This window comes from Taurulus bubalis (genome assembly GCF_910589615.1).
Source record: "Taurulus bubalis genome assembly, chromosome: 3".
NCBI classification, from domain to species: Eukaryota; Metazoa; Chordata; class Actinopteri; order Perciformes; family Cottidae; genus Taurulus; species Taurulus bubalis.
This window is the reverse complement of record NC_136591.1, coordinates 9472487-9500157: the sequence shown is the minus strand read 5'-3', so window position 1 is coordinate 9500157 and position 27671 is coordinate 9472487. Positions and strand designations below refer to the sequence as shown.

The 27671-nt window shown below is 44.9% G+C and overlaps 1 protein-coding gene across 1 annotated transcript; it reads left to right on the top strand.

Annotated features, from left to right (window-relative positions):
- adgra3 (adhesion G protein-coupled receptor A3) lies at nucleotides 1-27424 on the top strand (the record flags this gene model as incomplete). The annotated part of the gene is made up of 19 exons (XM_079215248.1): nucleotides 1-194; nucleotides 8490-8561; nucleotides 14079-14150; nucleotides 18386-18457; nucleotides 18574-18645; nucleotides 18759-18919; nucleotides 19528-19741; nucleotides 19941-20105; nucleotides 20644-20845; nucleotides 20984-21133; nucleotides 21636-21794; nucleotides 22284-22451; nucleotides 22615-22822; nucleotides 22963-23171; nucleotides 23288-23412; nucleotides 23683-23806; nucleotides 24366-24511; nucleotides 24944-25039; nucleotides 25744-27424. 19 exons carry the CDS (start codon nucleotides 1-3, stop codon nucleotides 27233-27235), a joined length of 4101 nt encoding a protein of 1366 aa, XP_079071374.1. The 3' UTR covers nucleotides 27236-27424.
- Between the last annotated feature and the right edge of the window lie 247 nt (nucleotides 27425-27671).

The following is a 27671-nucleotide window of genomic DNA, read 5'->3' as shown; positions in this document are numbered from 1 at the left end:
ATGAGGGTGGATCTGTTGCAGTTGTTGTTCGGGATTCTGCTGCTCGTAGGCGGCGGCGGCGGCTCGGCGGCATCATCGGCCGACTGCAAAGCCTACGACGTGCGCTCCAAAAGCGGTGGGAAAGTGGTCTGCAGCAACATGGAGCTCCATCAGGTGTTACCCGCGGACTCCTTCCCCAACAGGACAGTCACGCTGTGAGTACGCAGGAGGAGAGGGGTGCAACTTGTGCAGTCGCGTATGTTCCTGGTGCCACTGCAGGGACTTATGCGTACTTTTGTGATACTATTACACTACTATTACAACTCCAGAGTTGTAATAGTACATGTGTGAATGACTTGCATCATCCGGTTTATATATATGTATGTGTATATATATATATATATATATATATATATATATATATATATATATATATATATATATATAGTTTAAAATATGGAAACCAAGACTAATAGAGATTGAAAAGCCCTCTTGTTGTCAGCCACAGAGCAGTCTTTCACAGCTGCACACTGTGGGCTAATGGTGTAAGTGTAAACTCTATGTAATGGTAACCGCCTGTCTTAACAGTGGTGATTCACACAAGAAGGAATTCTGGCTACTAAATCGGTGCTCACACAAGTCACTTATCAGGCCAAACCTCCAAGGCATTTTAATTGAGCTAAGAGCTCATTAGCTGTTGGGTTTGTAAATCCTTCTGGTGTTTTTTTCTTCTTTTTCTCCTCCTTTGTCCACCTCTTTTTTTTACAGCTACTTGGCTAAGATGTAAACTTTCAGCTGGGGTCAGATCTAGTTTGTGTGGTGCTTTGTTGTTGACGAGACACCTCACTATCTGCTTTTTAAAGATGTCAAGAAGTGCACTTGAACATACAGCCAGTCATTATGTAAAGTTATAGGTTGGTCCTTGATTGGTAATTAACCACCAATGTTAAAAAAAAAAAAAAATCACTAAATAATTCAGAAGCAGCCGTTGTGGTTGTATGTTGTCACACACATAACACTCAAATACAAGTGGAATTCCCTTCCAAACTTGCGTCCAGTGCACTTGCTTTGTGGTGGTGGTAAGCGATGGGGGAAATCTGAGAATACCAGGACAGGGTGCAGGAGTAGAAAGCAAATAATAGACTCCAGGGGAGGAAAGAGAGGGACAGCATTGACTGGTAAGTTAAGTGCGTTTGCAAGTTTTAACCCGTTTACCCACCAATACTTTTACTTTGAAGCACTTTCCAGGTAAACATTTTTGTACTTCTTCATTCTGCTGTCCAAAGCCTACAGTACATACTGATTTGCAAGGATTTCAGGACAGCGTCGGACTACAATAGCAGAGGCTGGCTTGAGCTAGGAAACCCACAAGTCACTATTTATTGTCAGAAGGACACACTTTTTGTGTGGGAATGCAGACACAAGCACATTGATTTGGGGAATTGTAGAAATTAACAAGCACGTTGTCTGATGATATCATGTTTGTGTAGGCTAGGTAGGCGCTGTTGAGCTTGGAGTTTGGGTTTATGTTTGCAGTCATTTTTTATTAGTTACTGGAGCCCAAAACAAACTCCTAATTAGGCCAGTGTGGTGGAGCCTGGGTGGAGCTGAACACCTGGCAACTACTCAACTGAGAGTTAAAGCCAAATAGACCTGTCAATAAACACACTAAATGCCTCTCTTTAACACGAGAATGGCCTTTTAAAAGCAGTTTCCTCGTCTCTACCGAACAGTATCAGTGTCCCACTAGGAGTGCATCGCACTGCACTTCCACATTTGCCTCAACACCTTTTGAGCTGACTCGTCCAAACAACGCATTAAAGTGCTCCACATTGGCAGACAGTTGAAGAAATGAGCCCATGTATTAGCATGGACGTAAACAAAATGTTAAATTACCTGGCTCAAGCAAGTGCCATGTTCCAGGTTCCTCTGGATTTAGCATTGACCTTAAGCACTGCAATGATTGCCTCCAAAGTACAAAAAAAGAGATGTAATTAGAGAGCACAGACGGAGAGCGGTGCGACTTCCAGGACTACCTCCCAGTCTCCACTTTAGTATTTGTAGACCTTTGTTGTCGTCCAGTGTAGGAAAACCAACAGCACTGCCTTCTTCCAGAGGCGCTCTGTTCGCAATTCCCTGCGGACGCGAGTGGCAATGAATACAGCAATTTATGTGGACTGCACTGTTTCTGGGTGCTTTTAATTTATGGCCTGTAAAATCAGGGTGCCCTCTCAGTAAGTCTGGTGGTCCTGTTTTACGACTCCACCCCACTGTCTTGACCGTGGTCGAGGTGCAGCTGGTCTGGACTGCGGTGAACTGAAGAAGAGGTCTCGGCTGCCAAGAGAGACCTTTTTCCTCAGGCTTGAAGATTATTACGGCCATTATTTCTCCTTGTTAAGCCAAAGCAGCCCCCTCTCCGTTTAGCTGTTCTCACTTCTCTGGTGTGAGTGAATAAACGATAGCGCTGTCCTTTCACTAGACCCTGTTGTGACTTTTTTTCCCCTAATATATAAGATTGTGTTTTGTTTTGTTTCATGACATTTAAAGACAGACTGTTGATTTGGTTAGCTTTCATGGAAGTATCATCTTATTGTTTATTTGGCTTTTTAAAAAGAGAATCTGACTCTACAACTTGTCCTTTTGAGTTTCCGTGGCCATGTTCTCTGAATAAGAAATACCTGGATCTAAATGGCCCAGGCACCTAACTTTTGTTAGTGTTAGCAGGCAGACCTCACTAAATAGTTTGTTTGGAGTTGTAATACATAGTTTGTACTACTACGACTCCGACCTGTGTTTTAAAAACATGACACCAAATAACAACTGACAGTCGACTAATCAGTTACTGAGTTGTAAGTGTGTGATGGTCTCAGTATAGTCCCCTCGTTATATGGATGTTTTTAAATCGGGGTGTTGCCACGCCTTGTTCTGTCGTGAGTTAATTAAAGGCCTTGCCACAAATGACAGTATAAGCTAGATGTGATTAGAGACCTGGTCCATTCATCATACTGCCCCCCCCTCTCCTTTGTTCTTTAGATTTCCGGTTTTGCTCTTCGGAAATCTGGATCCTACTGAATAGAAATTGGGATCAGCCTTAAAAAAGGAGAACATTAAAAAAAGTGATTTGGAACACAAGCAGATTCCTTTTGAGAAATCCCTCAACTACGCTGTCGGCTTTATTGAACCACTGGGAGGATTGTTTTGTCTCCACGGCCCAAAAATGTAGCCCAGATACTCCCACATGATGTGACTTACTGTTACTTTGTCTTGATTCTTGTTGTTCTGAGTTTGTACTCGTGGTTGAAAGCACTTATTGTAAGTCGCTTTGCATAAATGCGTCAGCTAAATAAAATGTAATGTAAAAACAACAACCTTTAAACATGCCTATCTGCACATGAGCCATTCCACAGTTAAAGTAGCTTTTATTTTTCCAGACTTTAATGATCGCTGGTACTAGTTTACTCTGCTCTGAACGCTTCTCTACAGCGGAAAAATGAGGAGAGTGATGCATTCCCCACGTTTGGGGTTCTCCAAATGATACCACATGCCGAAGTAATCCGAGAGGAAATGACACAAATGTGTTTACAGCTGGCCTGTCCTCCCGTGTTAGTGTAGGCCTCGGCTAAAATACGAGGGCATGAATTCAACCTTTGCCTCACACGGAAGGATAAATCAGGCCCCCGCCAGTAGTCTGCATGGGTGTGTTCGTGAGCGTTGTTTATGTCTGTGTAGTCTACGCTATCTATGTTGTAGTTTCAGTCTACATACCCCCGTCTGTATTTAAGCTTCCCGCACTCACCCAGCTCCTATTTCTTTCCAGGTCTTGTTTAGTGTAATCAGGATCCTTTCACAGGAGCACCTGGGTCGGACAGTCAGTGCAATGAGCGCACCTGGTTTGTGGGCCTCTGCAGAGCAGCGCAAGATTAATGTCGGGACGAAAGCAGGGATTTCCTCCCTCGCCGCAGGAAAAGGAACCCACAGTTTGACGACTCGCTGGAGCGCAGTAAACTGTCTTGTTTCGCAGCGGAGCAAACTGGCATTTAGGGTTACAATGTCATCTGGTTTCCCTGAGACTTCGCTACACTTGAAGCGTGCAGAGAAGTTTCCCTTTGGGTTTGCGGATCTTAAAAGTCGCATGGTAAATACAGACGCTTGAGTTTAGAATGCGCGATGAGTTCTCGTGTCAATCATTTCATGCGCTCCTTCTCCCCAACATTAAAAAGCTACTATGTCACGCTGGGAGCCTTCGTGTTTGTGCAACTAGAACACAGGTGCCTGCTGTCATCCGTGTCCTCTGAGAATTTGAGGATTTGTGTTGCTTTGCAGGCAAGCCATTGGTCTAAAAAGGAACGTTCTTGGCGTTTTTTTATAGTAGATCTGCGGTGTTTGTTCGCAAAATCCCCGACAGCTGCACATTTAGTCAGTTCTCAGCCTTTCATTTCACAGACCTGTTGAGGTTTGACTTTGCCAGGTTGCTCCAAGTCTCATTTAATCCCAGACAAATGGCTCCGTTTAGTGCGTAGATGTGAGGCAAGGCTGTGCAGTGCCTTCTGTCAAGTTAACGCTACCGCTCATCTGCTTTAATCCTGGTGTTGGCATAGTGGATCTTTTTTTCCCCCTTTTCATTTAGCCATAAAGCTATAAGGTATTGAATACCTTGCTGTAATGGCCTGTTGGATGCTGAAAGAGGATACTGCAAGGCCTTAAATTTGATTTATAAGAATGAGGCTACAACAACAACTTGTACAACCATTTTTTTTAACCTTACGTTAAAACATCTTTTATAATAATCCTCATTGTAGTTTTTTCTACCCCTTGGTGCCTATTCTCAAAGTAGATCCAAATACTGCAGAAACATCTTTGGATCATTAGTGAAACAAGAAAGTGCTGGTTTACCGCAAGAATTACCTTGGCAAGACGGCACCTCAGCCATTGGGCCAGTTCCCTTTTCCACCTGAACTGAGGCCCACTTTTCCATCCACTATATTCCGAGGAAGTCACTCTAGAAGGGGTTTTATGAGCTCAAATGCAGCTTGAAACTTATTTGAAAACCTGTTGAAGGGTTACAGCTCTCCCCTCTTGGGAGTTCTTTGTCTAAAAGCCTCCTGAGCATAAAGGGAGTGTTGAGAGAGCCCTAGTTGGCTCTGTCCTTGAGACGCCATGTGCCTGTGTGGGAAAGTTGTGTAGTGGCCGGCCATTTTTAGTCCTCCGCTGGATAATGTCCATGCAGCCAGAGGCGTATGTTTTCAGAGGGGTATTTTCTCAAGGCAAATTGGGACTACCTCTTGATAGTGTCATAGATGAGCCAAGATGAAATTGAGGTCAATGCGTTTTCTTACTCTGTTATAGGGCTGGGCGGTATGGCCAAAAATTCATATCACGGTATTTTGTAAGTTTCTGTCGGTATCACGGTATATTTTTTGTTAAACCAGTAAACACATTGATTCCATTAACAGCATCAGTCAACTAGACAGCAGTACTGTCCGCGAGCCGTCCATAGCTGCAACAGCAGCAGGCAGTTACATTTACTTTTTACAGTTTAATACTTGGAGCGCAGTGGTGCTACTTACCTGTCAGTATAACTGGGCTCAGTCATGGTTCACACGCCATTACAGCGCCGAATTGCATTCTGGGTAGATTTCGCGCAACAACAAAAAACAGGAAGAGACAGACTGGAAGACACGCCACACAAACAGCTGTTCTCTGCCCAACTTCCCAGCATGCAATATGGCCGTGTAATTTTGAACCATGAGTGAACCAAGTTACACTGACAGCTATGTAGCTCTACTGCGCTCCCGGTATTAAACTGTAAAAAATAAATGTTGCCGCCTGCTGTTCTTGCGGATATGCATGGCTTCTTGACGGCGCTGGTCGCTGACGGCACCGCTGTCTAGTTGTTACGTGTAATCACCGGTATGACGATATATGAAAAATTCATACCGTATGGAAATCTGAAACTGGTATGCGGTTTGAACCGGTATACTGCACAGCCCTACTCTGTTAATTTGGGGTTTTCCATATATGTCGTTGAGATTTATAGCATCGGTGTCAGGAGACAGGATGCAAGCTCTAGTAGGATCCCCCTGCAGCTTGTTCCTGGCTTAAGCCCAAGCAGGTCTTATCTAAGCATCAAGATAAGAGAGTTTCCCCTCCTCCATCGTTGGAGGCCTAGCCTGAAGACATTCCATACGCAGTTTTTCAGTCTGGAGACCTCAGACCGTCGTGCGGAGACAGGCGGTAAGGAAGCAGACGGTGTAGTTGCAGACGTCCCGAGGGCGGTGGAGATGTGGGTGGTTAAGTAGCTCTCCATACAAATTTGAGTAGTTGCTATATGTATATTGCTAAGTCAGCAATGCTATGTCTTTTCTCACCAAGGCAAGTGTAAAGCAGACTCAATTTTGCAGCTGCAGCAGTTTCCAAAGCACACAAGGTTACTCTCCTGTCATGAGGACGGGAAAGGGACAGGGCCTGCGTAGGAGCGGCAGGCATGTAAAGAAGGGAGGGATGGAAAGAGGGCAAGTAAAGGGCTCATGACTCTCATGAGGACAGTTCATCTAAACGGCCCGGAGAGTCACAAGGCTAGAATTCTGTATTTATGCATGCAGACTATAATGATTCAAGACATGCTGTTTACGATTCATAATCTATTCTGTAAACCTAATCATACAACTTTCCGTGAAGTAAAAAAAGAAAAGGCCTGTTTTTGCTTCTTGTGCGACCTCAAATAACTTAACGCCAACGTGGGCGAGGGTCTACTCGTGACCACTCTACATCTTTTCTAGTAGAGTTTTCCTCTTTGGTAAATGTCGTCATGATTGGCCATGCTTCCCTGTCACCATCTTAAATTGTATTGCATCAAATGCCAACACTGTCAACAGTCAAACATTATGAGCTTTCCCAAACTGGTATTAACAGCAATTCTGTGTTGTATACAGTGTTTTCTGTTCTCTCTATGTTATGTGGATCGAGCGATGCATTCCTTAATTCCTGAATTGGTCAATGCATCCCGCTGGCACGCTAACTATTCCGCAATACAAATGAAACTTTTGTGACCACAATCTCGGGAGGCCCAGCATCTCTGCCTATATCATCAGATCATGTGTACACAGGCGGCGATATAATTTGCAGCCGTGTACATCGCCGTGCTTTAACATCTGCCGCTTCAGCATGCAGAAGCCTGTGAAACACAGGAATCATTTGTGTGCGCAATCTCTCTGGGCGGCACGGAGCCAAGCAGCAAATCTACAACGAGTCTCCACCGTCCAGCCCTGTAATAAAACAACCCCTCAACACCCCATAATGACTCCAATCTGGCCCCGGGATTGTGGGTGCAACTCACATGTATGTCACTCACCACATCCCCTCCCAGCTGGCCAGAAACATACGCTAACCACAATTCCCTGCTCGGGTTTTGTGCTGGGAGTTAACAGCGTTATTGATTCCCCTAGATCCTTTGGTTAGTAGTTTGGGGAGAGAGTCTGGAGTTCTCTGGGACTTGGGCACAGAAAGTGGAGCTTTACTTTGTAGTTGGGTGTGCAGTGAATCAACTTGCGCTGTGAACGAGGAATAAACCGGATCATAAAATCTGGTTTATTACCCAAGGAGGAAGCAATCAAAAATTCACACTTGTACTTGACGTTTTTCAAGCTCGCTTTTGTTTTTGCGGTAATAGTACAAATGTCCTTCTATACCAGGTTCTGTACGTGTTGCTTGCATTGAAGGTATATAAGACGTACCTCAGTCTACTACTATGAATATCTGCATTGAGTGCATTTGTTGCCTCATATTGCATTACATTTAATCAGGTGTCAGCTGTAAGTATGAGTTCTCTGTTGATGCCTCTTTTGCTACCGTAATGCTATACAGACTCACAACTGGGGCAGCATTTTGCTCCCGTTGATTGGTTCTGTGTAAAAAAACAAAAAAAAAAAACAACGCCGGCGTAATGGAGGCTTTTCTTTACGGCAGTATTGCGAAATCAATGTGTAAAAAAAAAAAAAAAAAACGGCAATTGCTGCTCCAGATCAGATTGTGCTGCATTTACATGTTGAAGTCAGAGGAACTTCACACAAAGATCACTCTTGAATGCTCAGTTGCTGCCTTTTTTGAAAGATAAAAGCAGAAACCCGGCTGAACACAGAGTGACACTTTATGTTGTTGTCTGTCAACAAGTAGCAAAATGGCATCCTTCCACCTTTTTGAAACGGAGATTCTTTTGAATCCACTTTCACAAATACATTAACAAACATTACATGCTGATATTTTGAGTACCGTGGCAGGCATTAACCTTGAGACATTGCACTTGGTAAATTAAATGTAGGCCTGTATTACATTAGTTAGTGTAATATGTTAACAGAAACACCGACGCTGTCACTTAAAGTGTTTTTGTATTTCAGACAACAGAAATAAATATGCAATATTTTGGGGACTTTGTTCATGTGGCATGCATTACATTTAAATAGTTGTATTTTTGTTCTCTTTCATTTAGTTTATTTTTATTCTTCTCCCCACAGAATTCTAAACAACAACAAGATTCAAGAACTCAGAAATGGATCCTTCATTGGATTATCTACGCTTGAAAAATTGTAAGTATTGTTATTTTTTTCCCTTTTCTGCCAGTGATTTGCATGAGCAATAATGCTTTGCTTACATTAATGCCTAAACGTTTCTCTGTTGTTGTTAACTTTGCTGAGTTTTCCTCAGCAATTGAAAGGTATGCATTAAGATTCACACCCTAAAACATTGAATAATCTTAGCTTTACAAAGTGATGTTTTCCACCTTTCAAAAATAAATATTAAGGCTGCATCTATCCATGAAATATCACCAATGGACTTCGCAATGGTGGGGCTTTTGCTGTCAAATACCTTCACAATATTGCACATTATATCTAAGTGTGCATTAGCAGGAACCATACATCACTACCACAAACGCCGCTCAGGCTTGTGGAGTAGGTTTGTAAAACACATGTTGACCTCATGCCATTGGAACGTCCAGGTCATAGAAAATGAGAAGGCACACGCACAGCACTTAGCCTCAGTCAAGAATATCAGTTTATGGTGGAAGACTAGAGATGGCACTAGAAAAAAAGCTAATTATAGTGATAGCCCCAAGGGTTGGTTGTTGTCTGCCTGGCGACATACAGCTGCTTGGTTATTCTTGGGATGGGTGCCACTTTTTCTAGAGCAGTAACATATAGGCGCCTCATTGCTTCCCCGAGGAGAGGCGACGGAAATGCGTTCTAGAAGGTGAAGGCATTTATCGGCATAGTCATGGATAGTCTCTGAGATTCCTTGAACAGCGGAGAGATGTCATCCACACCATGTGTCTTTGGAGATTGTTGCCTTCTGACGGAGATTTCAATAATATGGCTCTGGGCCCGCACATATGGGCCATGGATGATTTATCGCTCTGGAATGGCTTCATGCAGATAAAATAACCAGACCTTTAATGGCCGCGCTTTTACCCAAGGCTACAATAACACATGACTGCATTGACATGGAATTCTAAGGGCATGTTTTCCCCCCTCAGTCTTCTCGGTCTGGTTAAAAAGGCCAGAAATATAGAAGGTAAATGAGGCCAGACTCATTTAGCCTTGTGGTATCAGTTCAGAAAGAACCTACATTTAGGTTAAAATATGCCCCTTATCATCTGATTTAACTGTTCACTGTTGACCATTGATTTTATGATTCACAGAAACCCAAAGTGTTCTTGTGTTTCTTAGCCATATCTATTTTTGCAAACATCATGCAGAACTGGCATTTAGAATGGTTGATATATATATCACAGCTGTACTTCCAAAGTTAGATTTAGTACATTATAAGTATAACGCACATGCAGCAATTCTTCCTCTTTTCTCATCTTGTAGTTATAAGTTGTTGTGTTAAATCGTCCTGCATGGCTTTTTTATTAGTTGACTCCCATTTTGATCTGCCTAGAGATTGTTAATAGATTCACAGGAGAATTCCCTGTTGGCTCTTGAATTGGGTCAAATATTAGTTTTACGAACTCGGGTCTAGAGGATAAACAGGAGGCTGTGTGTTGAATGTGAAAAAGAAAACTTTGATCTCCCTCCACACAGTGAGCCCTTAAAGCACTTACGGGCTTTGTCTGTGAATGGCCTGTCAATTTGGTTGTAAACTCTGTCCTGCCTGCCTTTGCACCAATCCACAGGCCAGTTTACCTCCAAAAGCAGCTCCCATTGTTCCTCAGAGACCCCACCCCACTCCTGCCCACCCTCAACCAGCGAAGCGAGTTTCCTAGAGAGTTTTCTCGCTTTTGTCATTGTAATGAAGCCAAGCCAAGACCAGAGGTGTCAGCGATACGATTTTCAAACACACTCTGAACGCCGGAGCTTCTCTCTTCTCTCAAATGTTCCGAAGCTCTCCCTCCCTGCCTTTAATCACACGCCCCCTTTTCTCCACAAACTCTCGAGTCAGTTTGAATGAGCCGAGGCTCTCCATCTTGCCTTCCTCCCCTTCCTCCTCCTGCCTTCTCTGTTTTTTTTTGGTCCACAAAGAAACTCTCCCTCATTTGGACTCTGCCTGTATGCAGTCGAGAAGACTGAGACAGCAGCTGGCTGTGAGCGCCAGAGAGGGGTAGAGAATTGATTACGCCTCTCCGGCACTCTGCATGAAATTGCAAAGTAACTGTGGAGACCGCTGTGTTTTGTCGGGGCCAAAGGTGCCCCTGCTTGGAAATAAGCCACACAGAATCCCCATTATCAGCCTCCTCATAGAAATAGGAGCCAAGCTAGGCGACCCTCACATGCTAATTCCTTGCTAAATCCGCTGCTGTGGAGGAATGCTTATTGTGGAATACAGAGCGGGGATAACCGCTATAGTGTGCAGTGTTTTCTGGAGAATTGGTTGTTCTCTATTCATGAATGGAACAATACCTGTGGAAGTAAGCAAGTAAGACATAAACATGAAGTTAGTTTGAAATAGATATCGCAATACTGCTTTTACCAAGTGCATCTTTTGAAAGGAGGACATTGTTGACAAAGCTCTAACTTGCTTTATGCAGTGAGCTTGAAACAAGACTTGGTAACTCTTTTCAAACGCAGTCCTCTTCTTATAAATGGCAGTTACCAGTTACCATGACACTATGTTACCGTTACACTATGTTACCGTTACACTATATTACTTTATATTTTGTTACTGTTACACTTTGATATGTTACACTATGTTACCATGACACTATGTTACGTTACACTATGTTACCGTTACACTATGTTACCATGACACTATGTTACCATGACACTATGTTACGTTACACTATGTTACGTTACACTGTTACCATGACACTATGTTACGTTACACTATGTTACCATGACACTATGTTACCATGACACTATGTTACCGTTACACTATATTACGTTACACTATGTTACGTTACACTATGTTACCATGACACTATGTTTACGTTACACTATGTTACGTTACACTATGTTACGTTGCACTATGTTACCATGACACTATGTTACCATGACACTATGTTACCGTTACACTATATTACGTTACACTATGTTACGTTACACTATGTTACGTTACACTATGTTACCATGACACTATGTTACGTTACACTATGTTACCGTTACACTATGTTACCATGACACTATGTTACGTTACACTATGTTACCATGACACTGTTACGTTGCACTATGTTACGTTACACTATGTTACGTTACACTATGTTACCGTTACACTATATTACGTTACACTATGTTACGTTACACTATGTTACCATGACACTATGTTACCGTTACACTATATTACGTTACACTATGTTACGTTACACTATGTTACCGTTACACTATGTTACCATGACACTATGTTACGTTACACTATGTTACGTTACACTATGTTACCATGACACTGTTATGTTACACTATGTTACGTTACACTATGTTACCATGACACTATGTTACGTTACACTATGTTACGTTACACTATGTTAACATGACACTATGTTACGTTACACTATGTTACCATGACACTACGTTACCGTTACACTATGTTACCATGACACTATGTTACGTTACACTATGTTACCATGACACTACGTTACCGTTACACTATGTTACCACTATGCAAAAGCTGGACAGCCTTGCTTTAAAGCAAACCTTTATAATCTTTTCTGAACAGCGACCACTGTGTCCACAAGTGACAATTATAGGATGATGGTAAATGCTTAAATGTAACCCAAGCACAAGTAGAGAGGCGTAATATAGTACGAGCACTGCCTAAGTAACATGCGTATCAGTATCAGCTCAAGTTTGCTAATATTAGACGCCAAAAGTTGTCTTCTTTCAGAAGTTACAAAGTCTCGCTATGAGCTGGATTTTTGCAGTGAGTTTGCACTGTAGGGAGAGAAATGTTTTTAATGTGTTCTGTAGTTCTTATTAATTATCTATTAACTGGGAGCCATCCATCATTCCTTGCAACTGGTGGCTTGTTTAACACACATGAGTTACTCTCTCCTCAGAGGGAATGTAGGCGTCATGCCAGGAATATATATATATATATATATATATATATATATATATACACACAAAAATATGATGAAAGCAAACTTCAATTCACAAGCATTAAAAGAAAACCTGGCATTTTTCTCTGCAAATATATGAAAAGGGTGCTAGGTCAAGTGCTGTCAGCGGTCTTTGGAATCTGAAGTGCAGTTATGGATAGTCAAGCATGGACTGGTTCGCTCTGACCCATATTTTGCCCATAAGTAATGGGAAATCGGAGAGCTACAGCCTTATTTTTTTGTCATTAGTTGTAGTTATTACTGCGGGCAGTTTAGCAGGTTTCCCCAGTGTGACATACTGTTGAGACCACCTGCCGATGGATATCCTTCAGTAACTCTGTCCTTTAAAGTTGGATAAACCTTATTTAGATATATTTAAAACGACAAAACTTAATTACCTTTTTTTGTTTATTAAAATTGCATTAAACCTTTTAATACAGAAAGTGTAATTCTCATGTTTGATGCGCATGAATACATATGTATGTCAGAATATCAACAGTATTGATAGTGACTCTGTTATTTGGTTAAAGCTCATTTCGTGGCTTGCACATGTGACCAGTGGGTAAAACCGGAGCAGAAGAGCTTTTCTGTTGACTCATCGAGCAGTTGGCAGTCTGAGCTTGGGGAGGATGACTGATGTTGTTTGTGTCCTGCTTGCCTTTCGGCTGTAACAACTGCAACTCTAAGCAAAGTTTACATAAAAGTAAATTATCTTCAAATTAGTCGACTCAACGTGGTGAATTCCACGCCCAGTTCACACATCCTGAAAGTCCTAGAATTAACTCACTGGCCATGAATTTCTTGTCTTGACCTGCGTTCTCATTTGTCTCTCAACACCCATGCACGGAGAAGCCATCTCTGCTCGCTCACATCAAAAGCTTTAACGCAGGTTTTCGTCTATGACTTATCTATGGCCACCTACCCACCTTCAGATGACAGCTCTTCCACATCAAACGGGCAGAGTTACCCAGAGGCCCTTTGTGTGGGTTCAGGTGGCGACTAGAAAGCCTCCTGAACCTCCACTGTAATGAGTGACTAGGCCGTGCCAGCGCAGGTGAGCGCCGCAGGAATTCTGTGACCGCAAGCCTTTGAACCTCTGGAGAGGGAGGATGAGTGTGTGTGTTGGGGGCCACAGAGCACCGTTGAGAGTCAGGTTGTCAATGACAACGGCTGTGCAGTGAGGATCAGTGTATATGCCAGATATGCTCCACTGTGTGTATTCAAACCAGATTACCGGTGGCGGTGCATTTGTATCTTTATGTTCTAAGGACGGCCGTTCTTTCTTTGCGTTCTTTGTTGATGCTTGCATGAACTGTTCATTCAAAAGTCCAGTGGTACTATGTAATTAGAATATTTTAGGATTAGTCTGCAGAATACGGAACCACTGTCAAGTTTATAACTCTTGCCTATAAGAAAGTCAATAAAACACCTACATATATAATTAGCATGAGTCACATCCTGTAGCATCTGCAGATAGTTTTCCTGTTGTTTGACGATCGACTAATCGTTGCAGCTCTATTATTTTGTTGCTGCTAAAATTGCTCATGAAACTTCTCTTTTATCCTCTCCCCCACAGGGACCTGCGGAGTAACCTGATCAGTCGCATTGAACCAGGCGCTTTCCTCGGATTGCCAGCACTCAAAAGACTGTAAGTAGCGGTGGAGCGTCCGCCGCCTCACAGTCTCTTTCATGTGGTTTTTGCAAGTATGTGTGCGCTCTACATTCACACATTTAGACCCTCTGGGACCCCACTGAGGCACTTTGAAGCGCTTGCTTTAATTATTTGCCATTATGAGAATAATGGCTTCTGAATATTGTGAGTGAAGAGACACCTCTTGTTCCAAGTGTCCCTTTGTGATTATTTGTCATTTTGAAATGTGGTTAAAGCCATGTTCTTTTGGTATCGGAAATTGGTTGAAGTGCTGTGTTTGCGGATCCAAAGCCTCTCACAAATTCCTTAGAAGCCCATGGAGCTTCGAGGCCGTGCAGGCTGTATGTGCAATTGTTTATTTAACTGCATTTAGTCAGAGACTGCTCTCAGCAATGACACAATACCACATTGTGTTTGAAGCAGCTGCTGTTTTGCAGCTATGCAGTGTGTTGTGCGTGTTCTGGCAGGTCTAGAGTGTGTCCAGTGTCCATGAGGGGGCGTGATCAAGCAGCGGCCTAATTCTACTGCCTTGTTTTCTCTGGGCCACTGCCAGAGACCACTGCAGACAGCATGATGCCTTGTATACTTTCACACACTAGAGAGGGGGAGGGGGGGCTATATAAACGTGTCTGTGTGGTGTCTATGAATGTCATGTGACGATCATTTTGATCTGCAAAGAATACATCTGGGATATGTGGTGTGTGAGTGTGGGAGGTCAGAAGCTGTGTACACAAGTGTTGAGTGTGCATTTCTCTTTGTGTGTGTGTGCATGAGAGAGCGCAAGAACACAGCATGACTTGGAATCATCCGACAGTAACCAGTCGCTGCCAACACAAACTTGAGCTTGGCTGCTGCTGGGGAGCAATAAGAGCGAGACAGGAAGGCAGTCAGCTCTTTGGCACAGACCTCATTCTCACTGCATATTCACGCCACACTCGGATTCATGCGTGCCTATATGTCTCCTGAATACTGAAGTCTTCACCCCCCCTCCCTAACCCCCACCAGCTTTTCATAAAGACTTTTCCCCGTCACCACCGAGTGATCTGCAACCTCACATGGATGTTTGTTTCCGGAGTACAGTTTGGTTTTGCCTGAGGGTAGCGACGTTTAATTGGCCCCACCGCCCGCCTCAGTTCATTTCAAAGGGTAGTTGTCACTCACTCGACTGTGGAAGGGAGTGAGCACAGAAAAGGGAAGATGAGTGGAGGAGAGGATGATGAGGTAGTGCTGGACCCTGGGAATGTAAACACAGAAGCCCTACATTCAAAGGTTGGCATCCACCGCTTCACATCCACGCTACTTTTTCCCTAGTTTTGGAAAATGGGAGTGAAGTTAATTGGCAGCAAGAAGTACATAAAAATAGATTTATTAATTTTTTTTTACAGGTTTTTATATCACATTTATTTGACATGCCTTTGGCACATGCTGCTCTTTATCCTTAACTTTGACTAGCAGTCTTTACATTCCCTCCGTCTGTGTGTCTACCTTCCCCCTCAGTATTACCTAATTAGATTTCTTCTCATTTCAAGACGGGCCTTTTCGAAGGGCCCATTCATTCATCTTACGTGCTTTGTCACAGCGCAGTGACTTGGTTTTTTAAAAAGAAGGCTTCAGTTTGGACGATGTAGGTTCCACACATCAAACACCGTAGTCTTTTTGGAGTAGTTGTAGTTTGTTTAGTTGTAGTCTGTGAGTCATTTTCATACCGCCTTGGAAAATATGGGGTTGGAAGTGCGGTTGTGAAACGCATTAGCTGCATTTATACTACTGCGCCATGTGCTACTCTCTGGGCTATGCTGCAGATGACCTCGTCCAAAGTGTAACCATGGATATACCACATTGGGACCACAAGAACTGTGATTGGTCAGCTGGACTGCCGCTGAAAGATGTCTGAAAGTGAAGACATCTTGAAGCAAGTTGGGGAGGGGAAAAGCCTCGGTCGCACACATCCAGCCAAGTCCTCTCCACTGTATATGTTTTGCCCACCACACCACGTAGTCCTTGACTTGGTGTTCAACGCAGCGCATACATCCTAAAGTGGATCCATAAAAATAAAAAAAGTCAGTTGTCACGTTTGCATCTCGGGTTTTCTAATGTGAGGTTGAATTTTAAGGAGATTACTTTTAAAGTTCTGCAAATCCAAATGAAAAAAAACTAATAATAATCGGGGGAAATTTTAATCGGAACTATTTTGCATAGAGAGATGAAACATTTAGATTTACTGAAGCGCATGTGTCGTACATCAGCGTTCTAAATACAATCTTTCGTCGTGCAGCACTGTTTAATGTCTCTCTACTTAAGGGGAACATTTTCAAAAAGATCAGTCTTCAGTGATCAAACTTGTGCATGGGGATGGATGATTACAACATGTCCACCAGTTTGGGGGGTTCACTGGAGACCAGTGTTAAGGTCGCTGTTGTGTATTAAGAACACATCTATTTTTAATTTAAATCAAAAACAATGCTGATAAAAAAACTCTTCCCAGGATTCATAAAATAACACAAATACTATCCATGTCCGAGTTAAGAGGAGTAGTCAGCTGGTCCCAGTAGTCTGGGTTTCTTTCGTTATGCTGGCTGCTCAGATGGTGCACTGTTAGTTACACCCTCTTGGGGAAAGACAAGTGGTGCTTCGCTTTCCACACTCATCCAAATATATTCTAATGCCCTTGTCTCTCTAAATATACAACACTCGCAGTTCATGGACACATCCGGCCTCAGACCCACTGACTCTGCATTCCACCAAACAGCTGAACAGTCCCCGCTCAAGCCTAATCACACCGGGCTATTTTTTGCGACTGCTCCTCGTGTCATTCACAACAACGCGAGCCCGGCACCGAAACAATCCTCCATGCTGTTAAAGTACCACATGCCCGAGGTTTGAAAATGTTTGGAAATAGATACTAGTCGACTAGTGAGAGCAGAAGGACAAGATAAAGCCCTGATGTGCGTGAGTTATGTTAGTTCTCCCGATTCCTAAAAATGAGTTAAAGTAATAACAGTATTCACCATCTTGTCTTAAATCCCTTGAGGAAGCTGTAACTGTAGGATGTGAAGTGAGATGAAAGTATGCCTTTAGCTAGTGGAGCCTCCATCCGTTCACTGTGCGTGTGCGTTCGCACAAATTGGCCCGCCTGCTAACGGCGGCTCTTTTCTTCTCTTCCAAGTGGAACTAATAAACCTCGCACAGTAAATTCCCCAGCTGGTACCTTAAGGATCAACACCAATAATTACATAAATGTTCGGATGTTAGCATGTGCCTGACGGTCGTGTTTTCCAGGTATCGTTTTGTGTCAGCATGGCATTCCTGGAGCGCCCTAGGATGCAGTAGGTAGCTGGTAGGTTGAGGTAAAGATCCGTCTTTTCTCCCAGGCTCCCGTTTCTTTGCTTGGCACTTTTCCACAATCGGATCATTCACAGAAGAATACGTGTTGCCGCTATTGTGAAGCTGCTGAGACTTTGGATCTCTAAAGTCACCAGGACTGTGGAGGTTCTCTTTTAAAGATGCACCAATATTCTTTTCAGCGTTTCCCTTATTTCTTATCTCGTTAATTGTAAGAGGTCAACTCCAAAAACACCGTATCAGAGGAGGGTGTGCTGAAGTTAACCTAGAGCCTCCAGCGAATATTTCGTCTTTGCAGCCACTTCTGAGGGTTTACACAACTGAATGTAATCCACGGTGGCAGGATCAGTCTTTTCCGTGTTCGGCGGCAGAGTCGCCTTTGATTCCTTCTGAAAGGCATCGGGAGAGTCTCCCACGCTTCCATCTGATGTTCGCCAGAGACATCATGTCAGGTCACATCCAGAGGAGGAACGCACACTTGGACGTTTTCGTGACATTAATCATAGGCAATTAATCGTCTCCCAGGGTGTTACTCTGCCTTTTGATGTGCAGGTTCCCCCTGAAGGCCCACACGGACACATTATCTCAAATCACCTTGAACGTTGTAAACATCAGCTGAATCTTTTTGGGGCTCTTTGCCTCAACCTGTCTGGTAACTTTGTATTCTTTTTTCATAAACCCTAGTACGCTTCATCTCAGCAACGTCAGCATTTTCCCTTTTATAATTTTTTCACATAATACAATCGGATTTTCATGGCTTGTCTTGTTGGAAAACACAACAGCCTTAATGCCTGTTTGCTAATTGATGGTCTTTTAGACCATTATAGCTGCCATGTTGTGTTATTTCGGAACCGTGGAAGAAATAAACAACTATTCTCTCTGTACAACAGGGACTTGTCCAACAACAGCATCGGCTGTCTCAACGTAGACATCTTCAAGGGCCTCACCAGTCTGATCAGACTGTAAGTCTTTTTCATGAATATCTGAATTGTGTGCAAAAAAAATTCTGAAAGCATGTTTTTGTAATAGACTGTGACAAATGATTTGTATTTTTCTTCTTCTTTTTTTCCCCCTCCAGAAACCTTTCAGGGAACATGTTCTCTTCATTGGCCCAGGGCATCTTTGACAGCTTGGTGTCCCTGAAGTCATTGTAAGTATGATGGGAACCATGCTGCTGCGTACGGAATTAAGATGCAAGCATCGGTGTGTGATTGTGACGTCTGAATGCTTGCATTTTTAACAAATGTTTCTATGCATCCACAGGGAGTTCCAGACGCCTTACCTGCTGTGCGACTGCAACCTCCTGTGGCTGCTGCGTTGGCTCAAAGAGAGGAACATCGCGGTCAAGAACACCAAGTGCTCCTTCCCCCAGTCTCTCCTGGGCCAGCTCATTACCTCCATCAGGCCGGAGCTACTCACTTGTGGTGGGGACACACGCCTGGAAGAATTTGCACACATGCGTCCATAGATTTGACACCGGCAAAACGATGTTGCCCCAAAATAATAGTAATTTGTCATTTTCCGTGACACGTTCTGGTGCGCGTCATTTGTCCAGTCCCAGACATTTTGAACGGTTGAAATAAGTCATGTTGAGTTGTGACACAGATTGCAGTGTCAAAATGGTGCGCAGTCTCTTTTTAATGTTTCTTTTTTGGTATCAGTGAGGCTGCTGGTGTTTGGAGAACAGGGGCTTGTGCAATGACACGGGAGATAAGAAAAGGGCTGCCCAGGCCAGCGCTGCCTTTGTTTGTACTTGCTCATGTCTTATCAGTTTGGCACTCATCACAGTGAGGGATTATGAAATACATGGCACAGATCCAGCAAGTGCCTGACATGAATGACAAAGTACCCAGAATTCAAGGCGCCGTGTTGGTGTCCAGAAAAGGGCTAAGAGTAAAACAAAAAGGCGGTTTGTTCAGAGCCGATAGAATAAAAAAATAGTTCGACAAATATGAATCCGGTAACAATTATTTTCTTTCTGTGAGAGGTGACAACCCGAATCTCCTTCTAAACGTTTGTCTGGTTTCCACAGATGCTCCACTTGAGCTGCCCTCATTCCAGCTGACCCCGTCCCAGCGTCAGGTCGTCTTTCAGGGGGACAGCCTGCCCTTCCAGTGTCAGGCTTCCTTCGTGGCCGAGGACATGCAGGTGCTGTGGTACCAGAATGGCCGCATGGTCAAGTCCGACGCCGCCCAAGGCATCTTCATTGAAAAGCGCATGGTGCAGAACTGCTCTCTCATTGCTAGGTACGAAGGTGGAGACTGTACCGTCTGCACAAAGCGCTTATTGTTTCATTGGCACTATATTGTGTGGCACAATCAGCATTTTTTTCTATAGAATAATTTAAGTTGTTTTAACAGCTACATTTCCTCTAAGAGTAAAACAAGTCGAGCTTTTTGTGTTCACATCAGTGATCTGGAATTTCTCCTCCATGTTTCCCGTCAGCGCCTTGACCATCTCTAACATTCAGCCTGGTTTCACCGGAAACTGGGAGTGCCGGGTCAGGACAAGCAGGGGCAACACCACCAGGACCGTCCACATTGTCGTGTTGGAGAGTTCCGCCGAGTATTGTGCCCCTGAACGCGTCTCCAACAACAAGGGAGAGTTCAAGTGAGTGCCCGCAGAAACGCAAAAGCAGACACAGAGCTTCTGACTCGTACTCGAGCGCAACTCTATGCGATGGCAAAGCCTGAACGTTATGCTACATGTTATGTCATTAAAAGAGCTGCGTTTCACCCAGTTCCATTACAAATAGCTGGTTATTTTGGCTTAAAGTGCCATATTGGGAATTTTAGAAACTTTTTTTTAACTTTGTTCATCTGAACCTATACTTTTCCAAATTGAATAAATACATAAATGCATAGATCCACTCTCACAAAGTGCATATACAACTATGAACCAGTTATATATGTATATATATTTAACTGTTACATGTACTGTCATGTCAAGCACTGCAGCCCCCTCTTGTGGTCAAACATATAAATTACTTCAAGGCTTTAGCCATAATCTTTAAACGACTCTGTTGCTGTTGAGGCTATCCACATGGTGGCTCACGTGACGCAAAGTAAGAAGACAAGAAGGACGTAGCGTGTGCCAGTTACTGAGGAATGGAAACGGCAGGACTGTGTTTGATTGGGGCTTCTTCCAGGTGGCCTCGCACCCTGGCAGGCATCAGAGCCTACCTCCCCTGCAACAGACTGCCGTCGAGCGCAGGCACCTACTCGGGCACCCCGGGTGAAGAACAGCGGGCGTGGCGCTACTGTGATCGCAAGGGGCTGTGGACGGAGGAGGACTACTCGCACTGCCAGTTCCAGAAAGATGCCACAAGGTTTCTTTACGTCATCAACCAGGTATGTGTCTTGACTCAACAAGATTTGTGTTTCTGTAACTCCTTTCACCGAGTTCACCTTCTTCTGCTGGTCCCTCTTTGCACGGACCATTTCAAGTCCGGTCCAGGCTCAATTGCTCCTTCTGTATCTTTCTGCTAGATGCCCCTGAATGAGAGCAACGTGGTGGCCAGAGCTCGGCGCCTCTTGGTGTACACGATCGACGCGGCCAACTTCTCAGACAAGATTGACATTATCTTCGTGGCTGAGATGATTGAGAAGTTTGGCAAGTTTGTTGAGAAGTTTAAAGAAGTAAGTACCATCAAAACTGCTCTTACGTCTGTGGACGCTTTACGAGCTTATGTTCAATGCGATGCATGCATTTGGTGTATTACCTCGTTCAAGGACAAATGGATTAATGCTCGACAGCTGTTTTGTTGTTATGTTGTTTAATGAGAATTAAAGATGTCTTGTCACGACTTTCAGCACAGCTGTAGGCCAACAAGTAGAAAAGTTTTCCAAGGGAAAGACGCTCCTAGCATGTTGTAAGTGCTGTAGGCGAGCAGCATTATAGGTTGAAAGCATATTAAAAGTTCTACTCGGCGACGCCGCGCTTGAAATGTGTTTCCAATAGTCACTTAGCCATGAGTCTCCCTCTAGCATGCGTTTAAGGCTGTTTGATGCAAACAAGATGCGGTTAAACATGTTCAAGTCTTGTGTTTCCATTCAAGTAATTTAGAATAGAAGCCGCCAGCTCCTAGCTGTCGAATCTGTATGTGCGTTCACTCACGTCAACTGTTTTCTCGTCACGCAGCTGGCCGAGGTGATGGTAAGCATGGCCAGTAACTTGATGCTGGCCGACGAGAGGGTGCTCTGGACGGCTCAGCGGGAAGCCATGGCCTGCTCCCGCATCATCGCCTGTCTCCAGAAGATCGCCGTTTACCGCCCTGCCACAGTGCAAGTCCTCTCCCTGGTTAGTTCTGTCACCATTATGGGCCCCTTTTGTTGGGCAGTGCAAGCAGCGCTTCGACAGTTTAGTGTTTTCCTGACCTTGGCGGGAATATGCAAACTCGACAAACGAAGGCTCTAGCCGGCCTGTGATGAAAAAAAGCTAACTTTAGCCATAGATTTGTAGCCGCTCTGCGCCATCCAAACAATAATATCAAGTTTCATGAAGAGGTGTCTTACCATTTCATAAGCTATTGTTGTCATTCCTTCCACTTCCCTGTGATTGGCAGCTCATTCACTTCATCCAGCCATGTTGCACTGTGTGCTACTGCACCTACATTAACCAAAGTGGGAGATGCACTCGGAGACACCCACACATGCTCTGCGGCCAACACCCACTGCTGATGCCCAATTTAAATCAGACCTCTATGTCATGTTGCACTCTTGAGATTTATTTTTTAATTCCACTAAAATTAATTCCAGTAAAATTCCACTCGTCCTGTTGTCCTTCTAGACGTCCCCCAACATTGCACTGGAGGTTCACGTTGTCAGGGCCAACGACTGGAACGGCATGACCTGCATGCTGTACGAGAGGCCCAGCCCTGAGCGCACACCCGGACAGGACCGCCAATTCGCCTTCAAATGCAACACAACCAGCTCCTTCTCCAGCATCCTTCTCAAGGTCAGCCCCTTCCCGGATAATCACAATGTGTCAGCAGGTTGTTTCGGATGAGTTTTTTAGTGTGGTTGTTGGTTTTGATCGCAGGAAACGCAATTAAAACAAACAAAACAACATTCATATATGGAATGGTTAGATTTTTACTTTGTATCTCGTGTCCCTCTAGAGCACCATTGTGGAGGCTTCCCTGCAGCTTCCTCAGTCTCTCTTTACCCAGGCTGCGCTCCCCGGGCAGGCAGAGGAAACGGTCTACAAGCTCCATCTCCTGGGCCTCCGCAATGGCAAGTTTTTCCCCTCCACCAGCAACTCCTCCCAGCTGGCTGATGGTGGGAAGAGAAGGAGTGTTGCAGCCCCAGTCATCATGGCCAAAATCGGTGAGTCGAAACGTTTCTGTGTCGCCCTTTTAGAGAAGAAAACCTGAACATATTCTGCCACAGACTCATAATGCAGCCACAACTTGACTGCATGACACAGGTGTCTATTCTGATAACTTTTTTTGTGTGTCTCCCATCAGAGGGCATGTCCCTGCGTGTCCTGCGGACGCCCGTTAACATTACCCTGCGGCGGTTTGCCCGCGGCTCAGATGCTGTGTCCGCCCGCTGGAACTTCAGCCTGGTGGGAGGCCACGGAGGATGGCAAAGTGACGGCTGCCGCATTCTGGGCCATCATGACAACTTCACCACCATATCCTGCAACTCTCTGGGAAACTACGGTCTGCTGATGGTAGGTTGGGATATTTATTGTGTTCATTGTATGACATGTGACAGTATCAGTAAAGATTGCCTCTATCGTGAATTTTGTTTTTAAATGTACGATTTCTCACCTCATCTGTCGTGCAGGACCTCAACAGTGTGGAGTACTTCTCTCCAAGCATCCAGCCCCTGCACCCAGTCATCTATGCCACTACTATCTTACTACTTATCAGCCTGCTCACTATTATCATCAGCTACATCTACCATCACAGGTCAATATTTTGCCTTAATCTATTTGTAATTCATTATTTTTGCTCTTATTTATTATCTTTGTTTATGTTTTCCTGGGACAAATGCATGTTCTACTCTGTCATCTCTTTCATCATATTCACATTTCTGTAAATGTAAATCATCCCCAAACATATTCTCAGTTTTGACACAAAACTGTCACCAAACTGTCCACATAAACGACTCTCAGTTTCAGTAAGAAATGCACGTTTGCCGTTTTCTAATCCTGTGATTGGTTGTTTGTGTGACCTCAGGTCGGTCTGCGTGAGCCGCAAGTTTTGGCACATGTTGGTCAACCTCTGCTTCCACATCTCCCTCACCTGCGGGGTCTTTGTCGGCGGCATAAATCAAACGCGATACGCGAGCGTGTGCCAAGCGGTGAGTATACACCGCCGGGACTCCTCCAAGTCTCCTGCGGTGCTTCCATCCAAACTTAAGTAGTCCGCAGTCAAAACTGTACAAGTGCTTCCAATGTTTTCAAGGAAAGAAAGAAAACGTTGTGAAAAGTTGCCTTTGGCTGAGTTCACTGTGCTCGTAAAAAGACGTGTGGAAACACAGTAAAAGATGCATGGAAAGATTGTTTCCCTGTCTGGAGGCCATCCCCTCATGGTGTGTTGTACTGAGACACATTACTTATTCATTTTTCATTGCACAAAGTACCTCGATGAAAGATTTTGGCAGAGAACTTTTTGTTTATTTATTTAATCCCCTCTGTCATAGATATATATCTCACAATGTGATTTTTCAACTCGGGCGGATGAAGACGTACTCAATTAAAAAAATGCTCAAGGGCCATCATGCCTTTCTGAAATAAGCATTCCATCATTTATATTTTTATTGGTTTAAAAGGTGCATTCCATCATTCTGACATCAGAGACTGAGTGCAGTTCTTTTGCTTTAGCAAGCGCCATGTATATAATGATTCAATCTCTTCTAGGTGGGCATCTTGCTGCACTATTCCACGTTGGCTACCGCGCTGTGGGTGGGCGTGACTGCACGCAACATTTACAAACAGGTGACTCGCAAGGCCAAACGCTACGAAGAGCTTGATGAACCTCCGCCACCACCGCGGCCTATGCTCAGGTACAGTACGAGCACTGCTGCATTAGAACAGATGCAGAACAGATGCAAAAGTAATACATTTGGGTCGCATGCGAGGGAACTTTTATCTTGCACTACTATGACACGTACATTTCTAACTGTTCAGAGTAAATAGGGGAATGTTTTTTTCATGTTTGGGGAGGGTGTTTTTGACATAATCAGGTAATGTGTGACCCCGTTTATTTATAGGAAATAGTAGGAAACATGTACGTGTGTGTGTGTCTACTTGCATCGAAAAGAGACACGTATGTCATTGAGCTTTCTCTTGTTATGAATGTTTGGTGAAACTGCCACATGGTGTCAGTGTAGAGGCCTGGAATAACATCGGACTCCTGTGTGCGGATCGTGCCTGCTTGTCATCCTACTAAACAGAAAGACTAAAGCGGAACCGCCCCTCTGTGCTTTCTCCAAAAGGTTCTACTTAATCGGCGGAGGGATACCCATCATTGTCTGCGGGATCACTGCAGCAGCCAACATCAAAAACTACGGCAGCCGGACCAATGCAGCATAGTAAGCATTCCCTGTATAGAAGGCAATTAAAGTTAGCATCCCTGAGTATGAGCTCATCGTAATGCTCTGTCCATTTACTTAGATAACAGCCTTTAAAAGCTCTCTTGGGCCCGGATGGATACTTCTTTTTTACATTCTGTCCTCGGGAGGAGTTGGCTTTAGTTATCGACCGGCCGAGCTGCACTGCTTGAGTAAATAATGGATATTTTTTATGACGGAAGGAAAAGTTTATTCCCTGAAGTTCTGATTATGGTGGCCTATTAATGGTATGTGCATCCAAGCAACAAGTAACTGCTGCCAGTTTACAGCGCGCTCCTCCCCTCAACAGAAGCAGCTGTTTAGATGCTGCAACGTGGCGGCCTAATTGAGAAATCTGCACCCGTATCTGTCTTCAGTCTTTGGAGTTTAATTAATTTCTTGCAAGCAAGGTGAATCCAGCCTGTGTTATTAAATGTAATGGGGCAGTTACTGTAAAAACAAGACGCAAAAGTTTATCAAAGAGTTATTTTAAGTTTGAAGTAAATAATGCCAATAGCAAATAAAGATGAGATGTTGTGTTTTACTGAGCACTTTTGGCAATTTTCCTTCTTTGGAGATGCTATATCATTTTAATGATTGCTGGAAAAAGGCTCTTAAAGAATATTTAAAGCCTCTCAAGGTAAATGAAATGCTTTATTTGTCCCGTCTGTCTTTTCTCCTTCTAGTTGCTGGATGTCATGGGAGCCCAGTATCGGGGCTTTTTATGGTCCAGTGGGATTCATCATCTTTGTGGACTGCATGTACTTCCTCAGCATCCTGCTGCAGTTGCGCCGCCACCCCGATCGCCGTTACGAGCTCAAGGAGCCGAGCGAAGAGCAGCAGCATCTGACTCCCGCCAACGGGGAGACCGGGTCAGACGGTCCCAGCAGCCACTGCCACCCGCTCACCCTCCCGCTCCAGCCTCACGAGGCTTCGTCCTCCATCGCGTCCGCTCCCCACCCTGTGCCGCTGTCGGCGCTGGAGAACGAGCACACCTTTGCTGCCCAGCTGATGGGTGCGGCGGGGGCGTTGGGGCTGTACACGGCCCTCTGGGTGTTCGGGGCCATGGCGGTATCCCAGGACCATCCCTACGACTTGGCGTTCACCTGCCTGTTTGGGGTGGCCGCGCTGGCACTGGGGGCGTTCATGGTGGCGCATCACTGTGTCAACAGGCAGGACATGAGGCGCTACTGGTCCCAGGCCTGTTGCTCCGGGAGACGGGCCTACTCCGCGCAGGAGGACGCCCTTCTGCCTCAGCCAGGCGTGGCGATGACATCCACCGCGGGCTCGGCCAGCAAGGCAGACGGGGAGTCGACCAAGTGTGGCCACAGCAGCGCAGAATCGTCTTACACCAATAAGAGCGCACCGAGCATGCGCAACTCCGCCCACGGAAGCAAGCTGACCAATCTGCACGCGGAGGCAGCTCAGTGCAAGACCGCCTCGGCACCGCCGACCGCCAACGGGGCGGCAGCTGTTTTGGACAACAGCCTGACGGAGCATTCACTGGACAATGAAATAAAAATGCACGTGGCGCCGATCGAGGTGCAATTCCGCCCGGTGAACAACATCAACAACCCGATAGCTGCCACCAACGGGCACGCGAGCAGGCATCACAAAAACAGGGCGCGGGCGCACAGGGCAAGCCGGCTGACGGTGTTGCGAGAGTACGCCTACGACGTCCCCACCAGCGTGGAGGGCAGCGTGCAGGGCAGCGTGCAGAGCGCCTCCCACAGGCGGCACCACCATTATGACATAGCCGCGCGCAACAGCCGCCGGGCAGCGTACATGGCCTACAGGGAGCGGCATCAGAGCCAGCTGCAGCAGGACAGCAGCGACAGCGCGAGCCTGCCGCGCCGCTCACGCTACGCGGATAAAGGAGGCGGCAGCGGCGGCAGCGGCGGCAGCACGGGGAACGGGACAGTGGTGGTGGTGGTGGCGGCGGCGGAAGAGACTGAGCGCCCGGCTACCGCCGCTGGGTCATGCTCAAGCAAAGACTCCGGCACGGCACAGGCGACCAGCGGCACAGAACTAGAAAGCCAACCCAAGTCGTATGGGCTCAACCTCGTCACTCAGGCGGGTGGCGCGGTTAAAGAGAACGGACACGCGGTGCCTTTAATTATCACAGAGAGTGCGGCCAGCGTGAAGACGGGCCTGTGGAAACATGAAACTACCGTGTAGCGACCGTTTCCGGCCCAAAGACTGCGTTGTGATGCGCTCTCGCCTTCAAACTGTGAAATGTCTTTTCTTTTTTTTTTCTTTGATTGTACATTTATTTTATGAACAATCAAATCATTACTGCCACTGAACTATCTTTGTTAATGTGTTTTTATAAAATGTCTATTTTTATAACTTTTTAAGAGTTTTCTGTACTGCATGGTCTGAGCTGTGGCCCGGTGCGTACCATTACCCCGGGGGACCTTTTATCTTCCATTTTCTAGTTTGTCCCAACAATAATAAAACAAAAGTTTTGTTCATCTAATTGAAGGTTTTTATTCTTGTGATAACACCCACCAGCTCACCAAAGGTGAGTCCGAGATGTTTTGTTTCCAAGAGCTGCTCCTTGCTAACAATATATGACAAGCTGGTAATTGGGTTCTTCACTGACCTTCAGGTG